We start from the raw sequence: 17,004 nt of genomic DNA, 5'->3' as shown, positions 1-17,004 counted from the left end.
TGATTCCACAAGCAAAAGGTACTGGAATGTTGCGGTTTAAATAGGGACTGTAGTATGTTCATTATTGCCAACTGTGCACAAAAATCCTCTTTCTGCAGCTTCCACAAACTCTTGCCCCTGCACACAATTAGAGGGGGAAATTTTTCAAATGCCAAGGTCAGAATAAAGAATCTCAATCGAACAATCACAGCACGATGGTTGGAAGCTGAGAGACATCAGCTGCTTGTCATGTGGCCACTGAAAGAAGGTTTAAAAAACCAGACTTTATGTGAATGAGAATGTGTGTTGCATGACTGGTTAAAAGATCACCTTGAGAAGCGCTAGAGACTTCAAAACACAAATGGAGAGTTAAGCTCTTCTTTGCAATAGTCAAGGATGTGTGATGAAGGAATTGTACACAGAATGAGTCATGAATAGTCCACAGGAAAGAAAAACAGACAGGTATTGCACAAGAACCACATGAAAACAAAGATTCCTGTGTCACTGCCCAGGCTAGTGAGATGTGAATAGAAAGGTTGCATAAGTACACAAACGATGTTTGCATAAATGATGGCTGCATTACCAGCTAAGAGGGAAAAGGTATTGTTGCAATATTCTCTAGAAAACACACGCAGTGCTATAAAGTCCTCTTCATCAACAGTATTGCCAAGAGTGTCTGCCTTTTGTACTGCCTTTAACAGAGGTGGTGAATAGAAAAACAGTACGCACTGCCCTGGTCTGAGCTATGTAGCCAGCAGGTGGTACCCTAAAAGCAAGAATAATAGGGTCCCCTTGGCCTAATAAATTAACCCTCTCCTCACACCTCTCTCTTGAGAGCCCCCTGGATGCTCAGTTTCTCTAGAAACACCTCCACCTGGAGATTGCAGATTTTTAGATTATTAAATCTCCTTTATACAGTACTGACCTGTCTCCGTGACTGTGTGGAAACTGAGTATCAGACTTAACCAAAGAACATTTTATGTTTAAACCTTAAAAACCTTGAATTTTTGCTACAAAAGAACTCTTTTAATACCTGCTTACAAGCTTTCCCCAAGGGATTTGATCCACTTTCTTTGTCATGCTTTTTCTCAATTTCTACTTCATAATTTCGCAAATTGGGCTTCATAATAGCAGAACGGAAGACTAGGCTCTGCTGCAAGATACCAAATCTTACATAATGAACTCCCCCCCCCCTCCAAAACAAAAACAAACAAACCAAAAACAAAACAACCCCTATGCAAAAGGGAAGCTTTCATGCTTTTAGTGTTCAGGAAAGCTACGGCCAAGGAAATCTCAGTATAAAAAAAAGAAAAAACTAAAAGCTAAAAACAGGCAACAGAGAAGAGAGTGCCATCAGCATTGAAGTCTTGTATCTTAGATTATGATTTTACTATCAGAGCAACTAACGTTAGAAGGATCCAGAAAACACATAGATGAGCTGGTCCTCAAATATACAACCTACAGGACATTTGTTGGTCTTACGTAATATAAATTAGGAATGATTCCACATCAAAAAGTCCTCACTAGAAGTGAGCATCTCTTTGTCTTCACAGGTTATGCACTGTTGGTCAAACAAGACATCACAAACTCTCCTACCCATAAGAAGGTCTTTCTATACACAAAGTATTGTGGCAGAAAAAAGTATGTTAATTGTTAAGAGAACAAAACCTGTGATGCAAAAAGTCTTCATTGTTGCCTCTTAAACATGAGCACTGGCCTTTAAAAGAGGCTATAACTAAACAATAGGTAAATCAGAATTTGATAAGTTATATACCATAAGATATAAAAGATTAAAATGAATAACTTGACGACATGGAAATTATGAAACAGTCTGTATTTTATACATAGAATATGTACACTGGTTTTGGACATGTGGGTTTTATCCATGCAAATTCAATACAAAACTATTTACAAAAAATAACAGTAGGATTGTTTTTCAAAGAAACATGTACATGTTGGAAGCTCCAGCAATAATGGAAGTCCTGAAAAAAGACGTAAAATCCAGTATTGTACACACAGGTGAACTTAAAACTGAGGAAAAGGGTTTACAGAACATGAAATGCAGAACGAATTAAAAGGCAGTATCAAATAGTTGTATTATAACTCCACAATTTAAGCATTTGCTGCTACTTATATGATCACTTTCCAGATATCTGTCTCAGAATTACTTTGTAAATTTTGCGTACATTACATGTTGCTGATTTGGTTACATTGTGTTTTCTGAGTTTTATAATCACGAAAAAGTTTCAAAAAACAAAATATATGAATACTGACCAAGTGATAATTTAACATGGTTTTTAAGCAATCACATTTTCTTGGTTCTACAGATTACACAATAGTTAAAAGTTAATTCACATTAATCCCACACTATTCACCAAACAATCCCTTTACAATGTTTGTGTAATTACTACACAAACAGGACAAACATATGCATATACTGTAGATGCAACACAGAACAGTGGCAACTTGGAAATTCCCACTCTTGTGGCAATGCCCTATCAATGCTTACTACAGTACATGGGTTCAGTAAACAAAACTGTACTAATACTTACAAATAAAGGCTTGATCCTGCATGTGCTCTACCAACAGAACTCCCATTGCTCAGTGTTAATTCCATGTGCGCAGCAACATGGTCAGGCCCAAAGTAAGCACTGCCATTCTGGGCAGATTTTACTGATTTAAAAGAAAAAAACAAAAAAAACCCACACTTTTGTGGTTACCTCCACATATTTGATCTGTCTGGCTTTATGATGGTACTACACTTCCACTAGGGGGAAAGCCTTAACTTTGCTTTAAGCACCAACAGATTGTTTTAAATGGGTTGCTATGTAGCTCAGTTATAAACACACAGGGGAAAGCCTAGTTTCCCTGAAGTCAAGGAGAGTTTTCTCATTGATTTCAATGGGGCTAGAATTTCACCCATTGGGATTTAATTTGTATTCGAATTAATCAATTCCTCTATTTTAAGACTTGTTAGAAAAGTGAGGGAGATGTTTTGTAAAACTTTTCAAGGACTGGCATTCTGATGCATGGAACAGAAGGAAGTTATACTTAAAGAACCCTTGTTTAAAAAAACATTAATTTACTTTAAAAGCAATTAGAATATCATTCAGAGTGACTGATGCCATCATGGTTGTTACTGTTTTCTCCTACCAGCCTTAAAAATTATCTTTAGGTGGCTTTATAAACTAAAGCACGTTTTAAAAAAATTATAAGAAATAAAGAAAATGAGAGTGAAACACAGCGTAGTATAAAACTACAATTTAAGACTTAACAGAAACGCCCTAGACAGGTTTCAGAGCAACAGCCGTGTTAGTCTGTATTCGCAAAAAGAAAAGGAGTACTTGTGGCGCCTTAGAGACTAACTAATTTATTTGAGCATGAGCTTTCGCCGATGAAGTGAGCTGTAGCTCATGAAAGCTCATGCTCAAATAAATTGGTTAGTCTCTAAGGTGCCACAAGTACTCCTTTTCTTTTTGCCCTATAGACAATATCTTTTAAAATCAGTCAATACAAAGCTCTAGTCTATGAAGTAAAAATTAAAACCATTGTCAGAGATTAAACTGAGAAGGAAGCTTCTCTATTTTAACCACAGGGCCAATGTAGAGAAAACAATTTTCATGTTAGAAATAAAAGTGTAATGTTTTCTTTTCACATTTCTATCACCAAAATAACTGCACATAAAACTTATTGTGCTTTTAAAAAAAAAACAAACCTGTGCATTTTATATACACATTTTGCCCACAGGTTTGTAGAGACCTCTATAAACGCATTGTGTGTATATTATGCTTCACTGTGTGTTGCACATGTAATGGCCAAGAGTGTTAATACTATTTCTTTTCATACGGTTACAACTATTGTATAGTAGCTCACAAACTAGAGTCAAGAAGCAATCTTAACTCCAGGGAAATTTCTTCTAGTTTGAAGCACTGCACACTCCCCTAACAAGCATTCCTTTCAGGAGTCCAATGTACCAGTATTTTTTGAGTGAAAATTATTGGAAAATGCCCACTCATGCCTCACTTTCCCCAAATAATTATTCTGGTCTTTCTTGACTAAGATATTCTGCTCTCTAGGCAGAGAGGGTACTGCCCCTTCAGATGCTCCACAAAAGAGGATTTGGGTTTTCACAGCCACAAAACCCTAGCCCCCTTATCTGTATACAGCAATTGTGTTTGCAGAAATGATCTTAGAGAAGGCACTGGTTCTATCCCCTGCCCAGTGCTCTAGGGAGAGTGGATGTGCACAGAAGGATGGGAAGGGAGCGTTCTTTCCTTGAGGACTGTCAGAAAGGGAATACATTTAAAGGACTTTTTGTGACCTGAATGCCTCCCACCTTGTTTCTGAGCTCTGAAATGGAGCTGTCAGTCAGTGAGATGAAGAGGAGGCCAGCGGATGCTACTCTCCATCATCCCACAAGCACGGGCACACGGGGAGGGGAAGGGGCAACTGGAAGGGACTCTTGACAGACCTAAAGTGAGAGAGCCAGGACCTTCCTGCAGGACTAGGATAGAGGAACAGAGTCCTTAGCCTTAGGGAAACTGAGGAAGCCAATTCTATACCTACTATAGCCTGTACAGAGAGATGTGGGTCCAGAATTAGGAGGTGATCCTTTCCCCCCTAAAACTATACTGTAATTCCAAACCATCTTTCTTCCCCCCATTCGCTTCACCAGGCTAACCTGTCTTCTGAATAATCTGGTCTGGGATACAGCCAGCATACACCCCGCTGGAAATTCTATACCACACAAAAATTGCACATATCCTCTTGTATATGGACCATTAGAATTTTCCTTTACAATTTCAGATCAGAGTGGTGTTCCTTTATTTTCATGTGACTTTTTAAAACATCAGGCATTTCATTTTCAGCTGGAAATTGCTGGACATGACAGACCAGTGTTTCAAAATGCTCATTTAAAGAAAGGATGCACCCCTTGGTCTAAGCTGGTGCACAAAACGGTAAAGGGAGGTTGCTTAACTGTAACTAGAAGTTCTTCGAGATGCGTGGTCCCTATCTGTGTTTCATACATGGGTAAGCATATGCACCATGTACAAGTCCAGAGATTTTTAGTAAGCAATGTCCGTTGGTCCGCATGTGCACAGTTGCTCTCCTCATGCTCTGAACGGAGCGTATGAAGGCAGTGCAGGATGATGCCTCTCCAGTTTGTTCTCTTACCATGAATCCAGTCATCAGCCACCAAAGAGGGGATGGAGAGTGGGTAGTGAAATACAGCTAGGGTCCATACATCTCAAAGAACCTCCAGTAACAGGTAACCTACCTCCATTTCTTCGAGTGATGGTTCCTAGGTGTACTCCACACATGGGAGATTAGTAAGCAGTAGTCAAACAGGAGGTGGGAGCAAGGATGAAGACGGTATGCAAGTCTGTAGTACTGCCATTCCCACAGCTATATCTGCAACACAGGTATGGACCAATGCAGAACGTCTGAAGGCACTGTAGTGCTCCAGGCAGCCGCCCTGCTTGTATCGTGTAGATCACATCTCAGAGATGCTACAGAGGTGGTATTGGCTCCAGTGGAGCAGGCTCTCACCCCTTCAGGACGTGAGAGATAAACATGTTAGCTAGTAGCAAAGATTCAGCTCGAGATCCTTTTAGAGAGTCTGTGCATAGAGAATGCTTGAGTCGTTGATGGCTCTGCTAAGGCGCTAAATAGTCTCGGTGGTTTCCTATTTGCTTTCATTCTCTCCACATAGAACACCAGTGCCTGTCGGACATCTGGAGAGTGAAGCCTACTCTCCTCATCAGAAGCATTGAGGTTTTGGGGAAAAAAATGCCAATAAGTTAATGGTTTGTTTTATGTGAAACTCAAATTATTTTAGGGATGAATTCTAGGTAGAGGCAGAGAGGTCTCTTTATGAAAAGTGGTATACAGAGAATTTGCCTTGAACTTAAGTGTGGCCATACGGGCCATGTAGCTCAACATGCTGTCTGAGAGTGGCCAGTGCCAGATACTTTAGAGAAAATAAACAGAACAGGGGAATTTTGAGTAATCCATCCCATCCCAGCTTCTGGCAGCTGGAGCTTTAAGAACACCCAGAGCATGGGGCTGCATCCCTGATCATCCTGGCTAATAGCCATCGATGGACCTATCCTCCATGAACGTGGGCTCAAAAAAGAACTAGATACTCTTGACCTTCACAACATTCTCTGGCAACAAGTTCCACAGGTTTACTGTGCATTGTGTGAAGTACTTCCTTTTGTTTTAAACCTGCTGCCTATTAATTTCATCATGTGACCCCTGGTTCTTGTGTTATGTGAACGGGTAAATAACACTTCCCTATTCACTTTCTCCACACCCGTCCTGATTTTACAGACCTCCATCACACCCTCATTTAGTTATCTCTTTTTTTAAGCTGATCAGTCCCAGTCTTTTAAAATCTCTCCTCAGATGGATGCTGTTCCATACCCCTAATTATTTTTGTTGTCCTTCTCTGCACCTTTTCCAATGCTAATGTATCTTTTTTTTAGACGGAGTGACAAAATGGCATCAGTATTCCAGGAGTAGGCATATAATGGATTTATAAAGTAACATGATATTTTCTGTCTTATCTGTCCCTTTCCTAATGGTTTCAAACTTTGTTAGCTTTTTGGCTGGCACTGCACATTGAACAGATGTTTTCAGAGAACTATCCACATGTACTCCAAGAGCTCTTTCACACACACTTAATCATTTTATATCCTGTCATTTTTGTATCCCATTGATTATCCTCATCTCACCAAGTTTCTTGGACACCTGCTACATCAATATCCTCATTTAATGCCAGGCAATTTAGTTCACCCATGCTGCTATTCAGACTCCTAGCATTTTTATATCAGCACTTACAACATTTGTCAACATTCAGTTGTTTGCCTTCATGTATTATATTTAAATGGGATTCTAATGTTTTACTGTTCCTCACTAGCTCCAATCTGTACTTTACGTAACTTCCTTCCTAACCTCCTATCCTATCTGGGCCACCATTACCCTGTATCTAATGTGAACAGAAGGACTCTGACTTGATAAAGATCTTGCCCAAGAAAGAACCTGAGAAACTTTATGAGGTACGGGTGAATGCCTAAGTGAAAAGCAAGCATCTTTCATGTCAAGATCTGTGAACCATTTTGCCCTCTTCCTGACAGGGGATTATTGATACCAACGTGACCATGCTGAATTTTAATTTTCAGATGAAGACATTTAGTTGGTGTAGGTCAAGAATTAGTCTCTATTCTCTGTCCTTTTTGGGAACTAAGAAAACTGGGCAATAGAATCCCTTCCCTTGATGATGAGGTGGCACTCATTCTATGGCTCCTTGCTGGAGAAGATTTGCATCATGTACGATTGCCTCATGAGCTCAGGGGCTGAGAAGCAGGTTTGTGGGTAGGACGTAAACTCAATTGTATAGCCTGAGTGAATAATTTCCAGCACCCACTTGTCTGTTATTGCCCTCCAATTGGGGATGCAATGAATAAAGTGGCCATCAAATACTTGGGGGCAGGGTCAGAATAATGAGGCATCAACACAGCAATGCAGATGTTGCATGTCTTGTCAAAAGAAACTCTTGGGTAGGAGGTTGGAATCAGCTGTGGTAGATCCTCAGGAAGCTGTGTACCTTGGTCTCTATACCCTTGGTCGCTCTTGTGGTGGTTCGTGAGGGGGATATCTTGGCCTGTACGCTTGTTTGTGGTGCTTCCTGTGGGACAAGGGTATTGATGTCCAGAGAGCAGTGTTGTTCTCAAGTCCTCAACACAGGGAAGAGACTCAGTCTTTTAATTAAATAAGTTAACTTCATCAAAGTGCAGATCTTCAATGGTACTTTGCACTTCCCAAAGAAAACGTGAGGACCGTAACCAGGATTCTCTCCTCATAACTAAAGTAGCCATTTTTTGGAAGCAATATCAGCAGCATCTACTGCATCCTGAAGAAATGTTTTGGCCACAAAGTTCACCCTCACCAATTAGGTTCTGGAATTGGGCTCTATTCTGCTGAGGGAGTTTGTCCTTGAAGTCAAAATACTCGCCTTAATTGGTGAAATCATATTTTGCTAAGAGGACCAGGTTGTCAGCAATTTGAAATTGAAGGCTTGTTGAAGAGAAAACTTCTCCCTCTCCCTAGGAGATTGAGGCATTTTGCACCCTCGTCCAAAGGTGTCATCTTGGGGTGTTGCAGCCCGGATCTCAGTGGCTGCTGAAGTTGGGTGCTGAATGTGAGAACAAAACCTGCTTCTTTAAGTGGAATGAAGTAGTGCTTTTCAGCCTTTTTTGGGGGTGGGAGTGCATGAGGCAGGAGCATACCACACTACCCTGGCTGGATCCATAATGACTGTTGACTGGGAGGCCTCTTGACTTGGACCTGAGGGTTGCAAGATATTCAACAGCTGTGCTGAGACTCCTGAACCTGCTTGAGCTGCACCTGGCATTAAGACAACACTTTTTGTGAGAGCTCCTGATATTGTCTATGATCATCAGCAATTGGGGCGACTGCTTAATCTAGGTAGGATGATGTGAGATGCCACCAGAACCACTGGAAGAGTCAGATCTGGCTCAACTTTCTCCCCCTCACACTCCAATGGAGCTGTTTGGTGTTGGGTAGGAGAGCATAGATAAGGTTCATTTGTGGATCAGGGTGCCAAGAGTAAGAGAGTCTCTTAGGGCCCCAGTAATGCCATTGAGAGAGGACAACTGGTTGGGGGGGTGGGGTGGACACCATGGCATTAGGAACCATCAGTCCCTTGGAAAGTCATACTTTGACAGAGGACTGAACCCTGATTTCCTGGAAATTCTGTCCATACTTGCCTCCCTTTGTAGATGTAGATGTTCAAATGTAGCCCCTGACCAATCTGATGTCTAGTTTGGTTCCTGATTAACCATTGGAACTGTTGATACCGATGGATGGGTACTCAGGTTCGTATATGAGAAAGGAGATTAACTCTATGCCCTCAAGATGGTTTCCTCCTCCAGTACGACGCTCTCTCTAAATAAGTTTGGACGTAAGAGGGGAGGGGACTGAGGACACAAGAGTGAAAATATCCCCTGGGGAGACATAGGTCTCAGACCGCCACATAGTGTAGGGTGTTTTGGTGGTCAGGGCCACTGGATCAGACACTTCCCTGGTTACAGTGGACATCGGATTTTTCTGAAACTGTGTTGGTGCAGAGTATGATCTGGATGCTGAAGGTAGTGGATGCCTGTCTTTTGGTTTCTATGTCAGCACCAAGATCAGTATCAACAGATCTGTACTCCTGCATGCCACATTCTCCTGTAGAAGAGGTTTACTTGGGCCTAAATCCTTAGGATCTGTATGCAAGGACTCACCCAACGTGGATGGAGTTGGGGAGGGATCTCTTCAGGTCAGATTCTGAAGAGGATCTTCGCCCCTGTGCTTGTGAGAGTGCCCCATACTCTCACGAGAGCCCTTTGATTCTTTAGCCTCGCAGGTTGTAGCCTCAGCGCCTGACCTTGTGCTCAGAGGGGGATGCTGCCTGTTGATTGAGACCAGTGTACAGAAGGGGTGTCCCCAGCCCGCATGCAACTGGGGTCTCATGTTTTTTCCCCATGAGGTTCTCTCTCAGTCTGAGTGCTCAACCCTCATGAATTTGGGGAAGGAGTAGCAGATACTGCACATAGCAGGGATATGAGCCTTGCCAAGACAGTAAAGTCAGCATTGATGTTGGTCACTCACTGAGAAGGAGCGGGGGGCAGGAAACAGTTCTTAAACCCTGAGGCTGTGGGCAGAGTCCTCACCCTCGGAGGAGAACTTCTCCAAAGTGGGGAAAAAACTAACTAAACTACACTATACTAAATACTACAACTCGAAAATAGTAAATAGATAGTGCAAATACTAAAAACTATCGGGGGAGGGACACACACAGATTGAAAAAAACAATGGAAGCAGCTGTGGATGCAGAAGATTCCACCTCAGGCCATGTGGAAGGAATTGGAGAGGCGTCAGTCCGCTCTGCCTCATACGTCCTCGGTGCAGACTCGAGAAGAGAAACTGTGTATGTGGACAAACATACACTGCTCACTAAAAATCTCCAGACTCTGATGCATGGTGCACACATGTACTATCACTCGAAGAAGTAGTATGTCTAACCAGTGCAAAATAATTTTTAACAGGAAGAAGTGCTAAAAATCTTGTACAAATTACCAGTGAAAATATAAACTAGAACCTACTAAACTGAGAGAAAAGTTAATTAGATTGTACTGTGGTAAAAGTAGACCTTTTAATGAAAGCGAAGCCTTGACATTTTGTCATTTACCAAACTATGGAAAACATGTTGGGAAAGTTGGAATTTGGTAAAGATGCATTTCATTTCAATAAGTGTTTTATTGTCTCTGTGTTGGAATCCAGACTTATTTTGAAAAAGCCAGACAAAATGCAGCCCTATGTTTGGCATTTAAGCCCTTTGGCATTTAAGAAAATATCAAAAGGAAACAACGTCAGAGCTTAAGTGATCCTTTACTTCATTTTCACATGCTCTGCCTGTGAAAATGAACACCAGTAGTTTTGAAAATATATTTAAAACGATCATTTCCTGAAATACTAGTGAGAAACGTGGAACTTCTGAGGTGTAGTGAAGACAATCACTATCTTGTCAAAAATGATCAAAACTGAAAATATTTATGGAATACATCTTCACATGGCTTGAATCTGGCAATAGATTTTAATGCCAATTTTTTTTTTTTTTGGAAGAGAATTGCCTCCAAGTCACCAAACACTTAAAAAAGAAAAATGCAGTTTTCACTATAGTGAAACAACTGCTGATAGTCCCCACCTCCACAATTGAGGCTATTTAGCTTCTTGTGGTATAAAAGTTGTGCTCCTGAGGAATTCTCTCAGTACTGCACATGACAAAATACAGTACTTTACTATATAAATGTATTAAATCTATATATTTTAGAGCTTTCTGTGGCTTACCACAGAACTGAAAAGAGGTGAATCGTTGACTGCTTTTAAAAGTACCCTAAAATTTACAGTGGCATTATCTAAAAAACCGCTGCTAGAGACCTCCACACCCAAACCTCTGCTCAGGCTCATTAACTCTTATAAAACCTTCTCCTGATCTTTATTTTGTTTTCAAAATACTGTAGGCTTTCAGTTTCCATAAGATCAGAGGGCGAAATCTTGGTCCCATTGAAGTCACTAGCAAAACTCCCAATGACTTCAATGGACCCAGGATTTTACTTGGAATCCTTACTATTCATGTCACAGTTAAAAAATTATTACTATTTCCTTTCTTAATTTGTTCCTTTATACAGTACATTATTTAGGACCCTGCTTATGTTATGGAAGGGCTTTAGAAATGTGGACACAGCTGAGGCTTTTTGATTGTCTGTCAATGACTTGCACTCCTGTGTGCCATGACAATCAAAGTCACAGATCTAATCAGTCCAGCCTTTAATTATTTATATGTAAACTATTGGGACACTTTAGTAAGTGTATTTCTGAGACAGTTCGAAGTCATTCAGCCACCCTGAACTAAGCACTTTAATGCCACTACTTTAAACATGCTATAATCACTTAGAAATGCCTTAGCTGAGATATCTTATTCCTTAAAAGGACAAACATTCTTACATGACACATTGGAGCCATCCAAATATCCTGCCAATCTTTGGGGGAACAGAAGAAACATATGGGGCCAAAGAAAACATTTTGATATGTTCAGACAAATAATAAAAATGAATATTATAGTTTTATATTATCTTGGGGTAACTTGAAATTGAATGCTCAATAAGCAGCACGTGAATAACTCCTATGACAGTTTACTCGTCAAAAGGTAATGAGTGAGATTTCCTAAAGCTCTTACTGTTGGCATAACTCTATTCCTATTCAAGTCAAGCCAATGCTGAGTGCTCTGAAGCCCCCACCAAATAGGGCCCAATCTGAGTAGCCAGAGAAGGTCCTACACAAAGTGGAAACACAGTGTTTCAAATGTGCAGGATGTTGGGATCTCTTCACTCCATTTGATGCCCCAGTGCAGAGCAGAGGCAGTTTCCCACATGGAAAAGTCAGGAGGAGACAGGCTACTGGGGGCATGAGAGGGTGAAGTTAGTGGATCTGTAAGCAGATGTGGCTAGAAATAGATAATAAATAAAAGGATTGATGATGGCTTCTTATGATTAAAGACATTTAGAAGCAATCTAAACATGCAATATTACAGTTAATTCCATCAGCTAGGAGCATCCTTCTACAGGCTGCTCTCCCCTTGTTATATGTGGAAGGAGGGTAGGGACTGCTACTTCCACCAAGTGGGCTGGGCTAACCCAAGGGAATGGCCAGGCCCAGCCACACTGCATCCTGATCAGAACCCTGATTTCTGCATGGAAATCTAGAATTCATTCAATATCAACCTAAGGAACCTTGCCCTCCAAAGCTGCAGTTGTGGGGTTTATTTTGAATTCTGAGGTGAGGGGAAAAGATGCGCTGTAGACACCAATGCCTCCCCCATTTTCAGATTGGAGGTATTGTTTTTTCATTCCTTAAAACATGGAGCTGTATTAACTCCTTTTGCAGTCTCTTCTGCAGCTGCTACTACTCCTGGGGGAATTCTGCACCATTGCGCAACGCAGAATTTGTGCAGAATTAATGTTCTGGGCAGAATTTCCTTTCTCCCTGCAGAATTGGCGCTGCAGAGCTGCTGGCTGCCAGTAGGGACCAGCAAAGTCCGTCTCTCCAATACACTGCTGGAGAGAGAGGGAGGGTTCGGGCAGCTGCGGTTCCCAGCACGCCCTGAAGAAAGGAGGTGGCAGCACGCAGAAAACGCCGTACAAGCCTGGGACCCAGCATCAGGCTGTTTTTCCTTTCTGGATCCCTGCGCAGGAGGAGATGCTTCCGTGGGTAAAAAAACCCACTTCTTCAGATGCATGGAGTCATGCATCTGAAGAAGTGGGGTTTTTACCCACGAAAGCTTATGCCCAAATAAATCTGTCAAATTATTTTAAGCTACTTAGGGACAACTGTGCTAACTTTTATTTATTTATTTATTTTTAAGTGAAACTAGTGTACTACACTGACAGCTAGACTTCTTAATGTTAAAATTTTAAGTCAGAATGTAATCTTCTCTTGACATACTGCAATACTCCACAAGGGATCAACAAAAACTAAGCGACTAGAAGTGGTCTTAAGTGAGGCTTGCACTGTATTCAGAAAACTTTACAGAGGAAACTTAATTCCATCAGGAAAACTGAAGTTTCATTCAGGATTGGTGAATGTATTTAAACAGTCCAACAAACACCTGCATTATCCAATTTAGATGATCGTTAGACAAGCCTGAAACTTAACTTAATGTCTTTGTCACCAGCAAGTCTGTGGTTAACACTACTGAAACAGGGATTGCTATTTTTGTAGTCAAGAGGGTATGTATAAAAAACTGCAAGATAGTACAGTTCTTAATATGGAACATTTTTTCCTCTCTTTGAATGATCAGGTAATTCTTCAGCTATTAAAATACAGCAAAAGTAACCAACACCAATCTGCTTGCTGAACTAAATTTCCTCGTTCACTGTCATCTCAGCTACATTTATTTTTCCCCCGATATTGTATTTATGTGAAATGAGAATACATTGACCCATTCTTTTTTAAAATGGACCTCTCCTATGAATATGAATTAAGATAAACAATAAAAAAGGATAATTCAGAAGAAAGATAAATGAAACTACTTATTTTAATGGCCGAACATTATATTGAGCCAATTACAGTTTCTGCATGAGTACCTGTTTAAATGATATTTTAATTTACACGATTTTGTAAAGGAGGGTATGGCTTTTTTTAAATGAGCTGTACTTGAGAATGCACTCTATAAACAATAGCATATGTTAACAAGAGCCCATGAATTACTTTTATTTCAATGACAGGTTTCAGAGTAGCAGCCGTGTTAGTCTGTATTCGCAAAAAGAAAAGGAGTACTTGTGGCACCTTAGAGACGAACAAATTTATTTGAGCATAAGCTTTCGTGAGCTACATGCTCAAATAAATTTGTTAATCTCTAAGGTGCCACAAGTCCTCCTGTTCTTTTTATTTCAATGGAGTTTAGTTAAAGAACATTAAAATAATTTTATCTTCTAAATCTTTCAGCCATCGGGATTTTTATTTTCTTCTCAACTGGGCTTTGATGCTTCAATTAAAGCGAGTAAGGAAGAAATAAAGCAATATTTTCTTCCTCATTCCTTAGCAAAATGAAATGAAATAGGTTAGGTCAATTGGCACAAGAGTACAACTTCGTTTTTTTACACCATCTGGCACACAAGGTTTTACCCCTTGGTCTAAAGCAACAGTGTAAAAATACAACAGTGACATACCCAGAGCCCAACATTTTTGAGCGAGTCACATATTTACTAAGAAGGTAAACTTGTTTGTTTGGGAGGAAGGGGAAGAGACAGAAAGAAAGGGAGTCAACTGTCCATCGTTCTGAAAGTTCTCAGAACACCATGGGAAAAATCAGTCAGAAAAGGTGTAGAATCAAACAAGTACTTAAACCCAGAAGTTCAAGAAAGCTTCTGTTGTGTGGATTTAATTTTTTTTTTTTTTAAACATTTGTTCCCAAGAGTTTGATACTCTCAGCACAGAATTAACTGTTGATAATTGGTGACACTAGTGAAAATGAGAAGCATTGGTGCAAAAGTGTGATGATGCAAGTGGTTATTTCCAAAATTAGTCCCTCTCAACAAACCTGTAAACACTGAAAAATATAAAGATTCCCAGCTTGAATTTTTTTAAAATCTAACTTGTGGTGATTTCTGTTATTGTAAAAAACTAAAGCAAAATCAGGAACAACATGATGCAAAATCCTGAAAGTCACAGCATAAACCTGAGATTTTGGAGGCTTTATCAAAACATCCTTAATGATTATTATGTATGCGTCACTAGTCCATATATTTCTTATTTAACTATGGACGTCATGGTTTGTCCCAAACAAGGAAAATAACTCTCAGTGACAATTTTTGTTAATACATTAAAACAGAAGTGATTGGGTATTATCAAATTAAATAGCATAAATAAAATGTATTTACATTATTTTCCAATCATTAGACAACATAATCAATTGTGCAACTTAAAACACCTAACACCAAAAACGTGAAGCATCATTTAAATCTTCACATATTACTGACCTTACAAAAAACTATTAAAATATTTTAAAATTCCCATTGTATCTATGTCAGACAAAGAAACTGCAAAAACGTTTAAGACTATGAAGAGTCATCAATTACACAGGCACTTCACATGTAAACAATCTACCATACAACTGAAAAAATAGTTTGGCACAAACTTAGAAGATTGGAAAATACACCTTTCCCCTCTATAATGTTTTGTGTAATTACCATACATCCAACTAAATACTGGAGATGTTAGAAGGATAAAATTACAGTCAGAAATGCAAGAAATAAAGAACTCAAATATAGAGCTATATGAAACAAAAATGGATTAAATGTGACCTGTCACTCAGATTTTCACGATCATATTGTAGCTGGTTTTTGTTTTATCTTTACATTTAATCCAAATGATTGACACACTTTTTATAGTAGGGCTTTGTTTGGTGTGTGCATGTGTGTGTTACCCTGTATAAAACAAAACTAAACAACATTTTCAATGTAGTAAAAAAAAAAATCTAGCTTTTAAAAATAATGTCATGAAACATTAATGGGAAACTTGGAACTTATATTACCTGGACAGAGAATCTGATGTTGTTAAAATCTCTCGTGCATCCAAGTTTTAAAACATCAGTATAACTGTATATTTAGGTAACAGTCAGTTTGAAATCAAAGTTTTGTGTGTCCCTTCAAAGTAAGGCTCTGTCTAAAGTGTCTGGGCAGAAACTACTTCTGATGGCTTGGATGTTCCCATTCAGGAAGCTGAACTGCTTGGCAGCAATCTAAATCAATAGATCAATGATAAGTTGTCTGGTTTCCAAAAGTCAGGTTACACAGAGGAAAGCTGGGATGCTTTAGATGAAGGTAGTTCAAGCAGAGCCTGAACTGTAAGACCAACTTTCACTAGACCCCTTTCCTCCAAAATGTGATGAGGCAGGCAAAGCCTTTCCTGAAAAATAAAATGGTACATGCATCATATGTCAATCATTCTGCACAGCTTGGGTAAAAAGTGTACTTTTAAAAGACTTCAACACTCAAATACCTCACTATGACTAATTAGAGATCCATGTAGAAATCTTCTCTGGTCAATAAGTTTGCATATGCATCTATCGCTACAGCAAGATTTTAAGTGTGACAAGGTGCTCAGAAGTTAATTATATCTCACATAAGATCTGATAATTGCAGTGTGAAAAAATCACACACAAATTAGTAAATTAGAGCAAAACAAAAACTAAAGACTGTTTCATTAAAATGTTAAACTAAGAAGAAATAAACACTATTTCTTAGAAGGTTCTGACAGTTTTAGTTTATTGACTATTTAGGGCCAGAGACTCCCATCTGCTTTCATAAACAGAGGGAGCAAAACGGAGTGAGGGTGGGGTAGTGCTGGTCAGTGTCAGACTTCCTCCTTCCTGGTCCTTGCAGAAGCTCCACTACAACTTGGCTGTAAGGAGGGTTACAATCTGCCAGAACTCAAGAATGAATCAGCTCCCACCTAAACCCATAGGAATTCTCTTATAAGCATTACATTCAACATGAACCCTTTTTCTCTACAGCCAGTAGGAGAGTCATTGGGAACACGACTTCTGCAGGAGTTGTGCTGATATGAAGAGTGGGAGCAGAAGCACAGGGCTATAGCTAAGGAACTGTGGTTTTCAGGGTTAAACCACTTTCCTGGCCTATTGAGGTGGAGTTAAACAGCCACTGGCAGACCAGTCATGTGGCTACTGCAAATACAGACTCATGGAGTTTCCTCTCCCCTAATGCACAGAAGAAAATGTGGCCCTTAATTTTTCCCTTCATGGAGGAGGTGGAAGAAGGAGCGTGGGTAAAATGAAAGTGAGGGACTAGTAACAAGGATTAGAGATGAGCTAGTACAGTTAAGAGCCATGCAAGCTTCTTCTATGTAGCTCTGCCAATGCACCTTGTGATCTGCAAA

General features: G+C 39.9%; 1 protein-coding gene across 2 annotated transcripts in view; it reads right to left on the bottom strand.

Moving 5' to 3' along the window:
- Nucleotides 1-1,840: 1,840 nt before the first annotated feature.
- The window catches only part of LRCH2 (leucine rich repeats and calponin homology domain containing 2), an 89,198-nt gene continuing 74,034 nt past the window's right edge, over nucleotides 1,841-17,004 (bottom strand). For both annotated transcript variants that reach the window (XM_074962784.1, XM_074962783.1), the window contains one exon: nucleotides 1,841-16,014. In XM_074962784.1, coding sequence (XP_074818885.1) covers nucleotides 15,895-16,014 — 120 coding nt within the window. In that variant the 3' untranslated portion in view covers nucleotides 1,841-15,894. The remainder of the gene's footprint in view (nucleotides 16,015-17,004) is intronic.

Source organism: Natator depressus, chromosome 9 (genome assembly GCF_965152275.1).
Source record: "Natator depressus isolate rNatDep1 chromosome 9, rNatDep2.hap1, whole genome shotgun sequence".
NCBI classification, from domain to species: domain Eukaryota; kingdom Metazoa; phylum Chordata; order Testudines; family Cheloniidae; genus Natator; species Natator depressus.
This window is presented reverse-complemented; position numbering and strand designations above follow the sequence as displayed.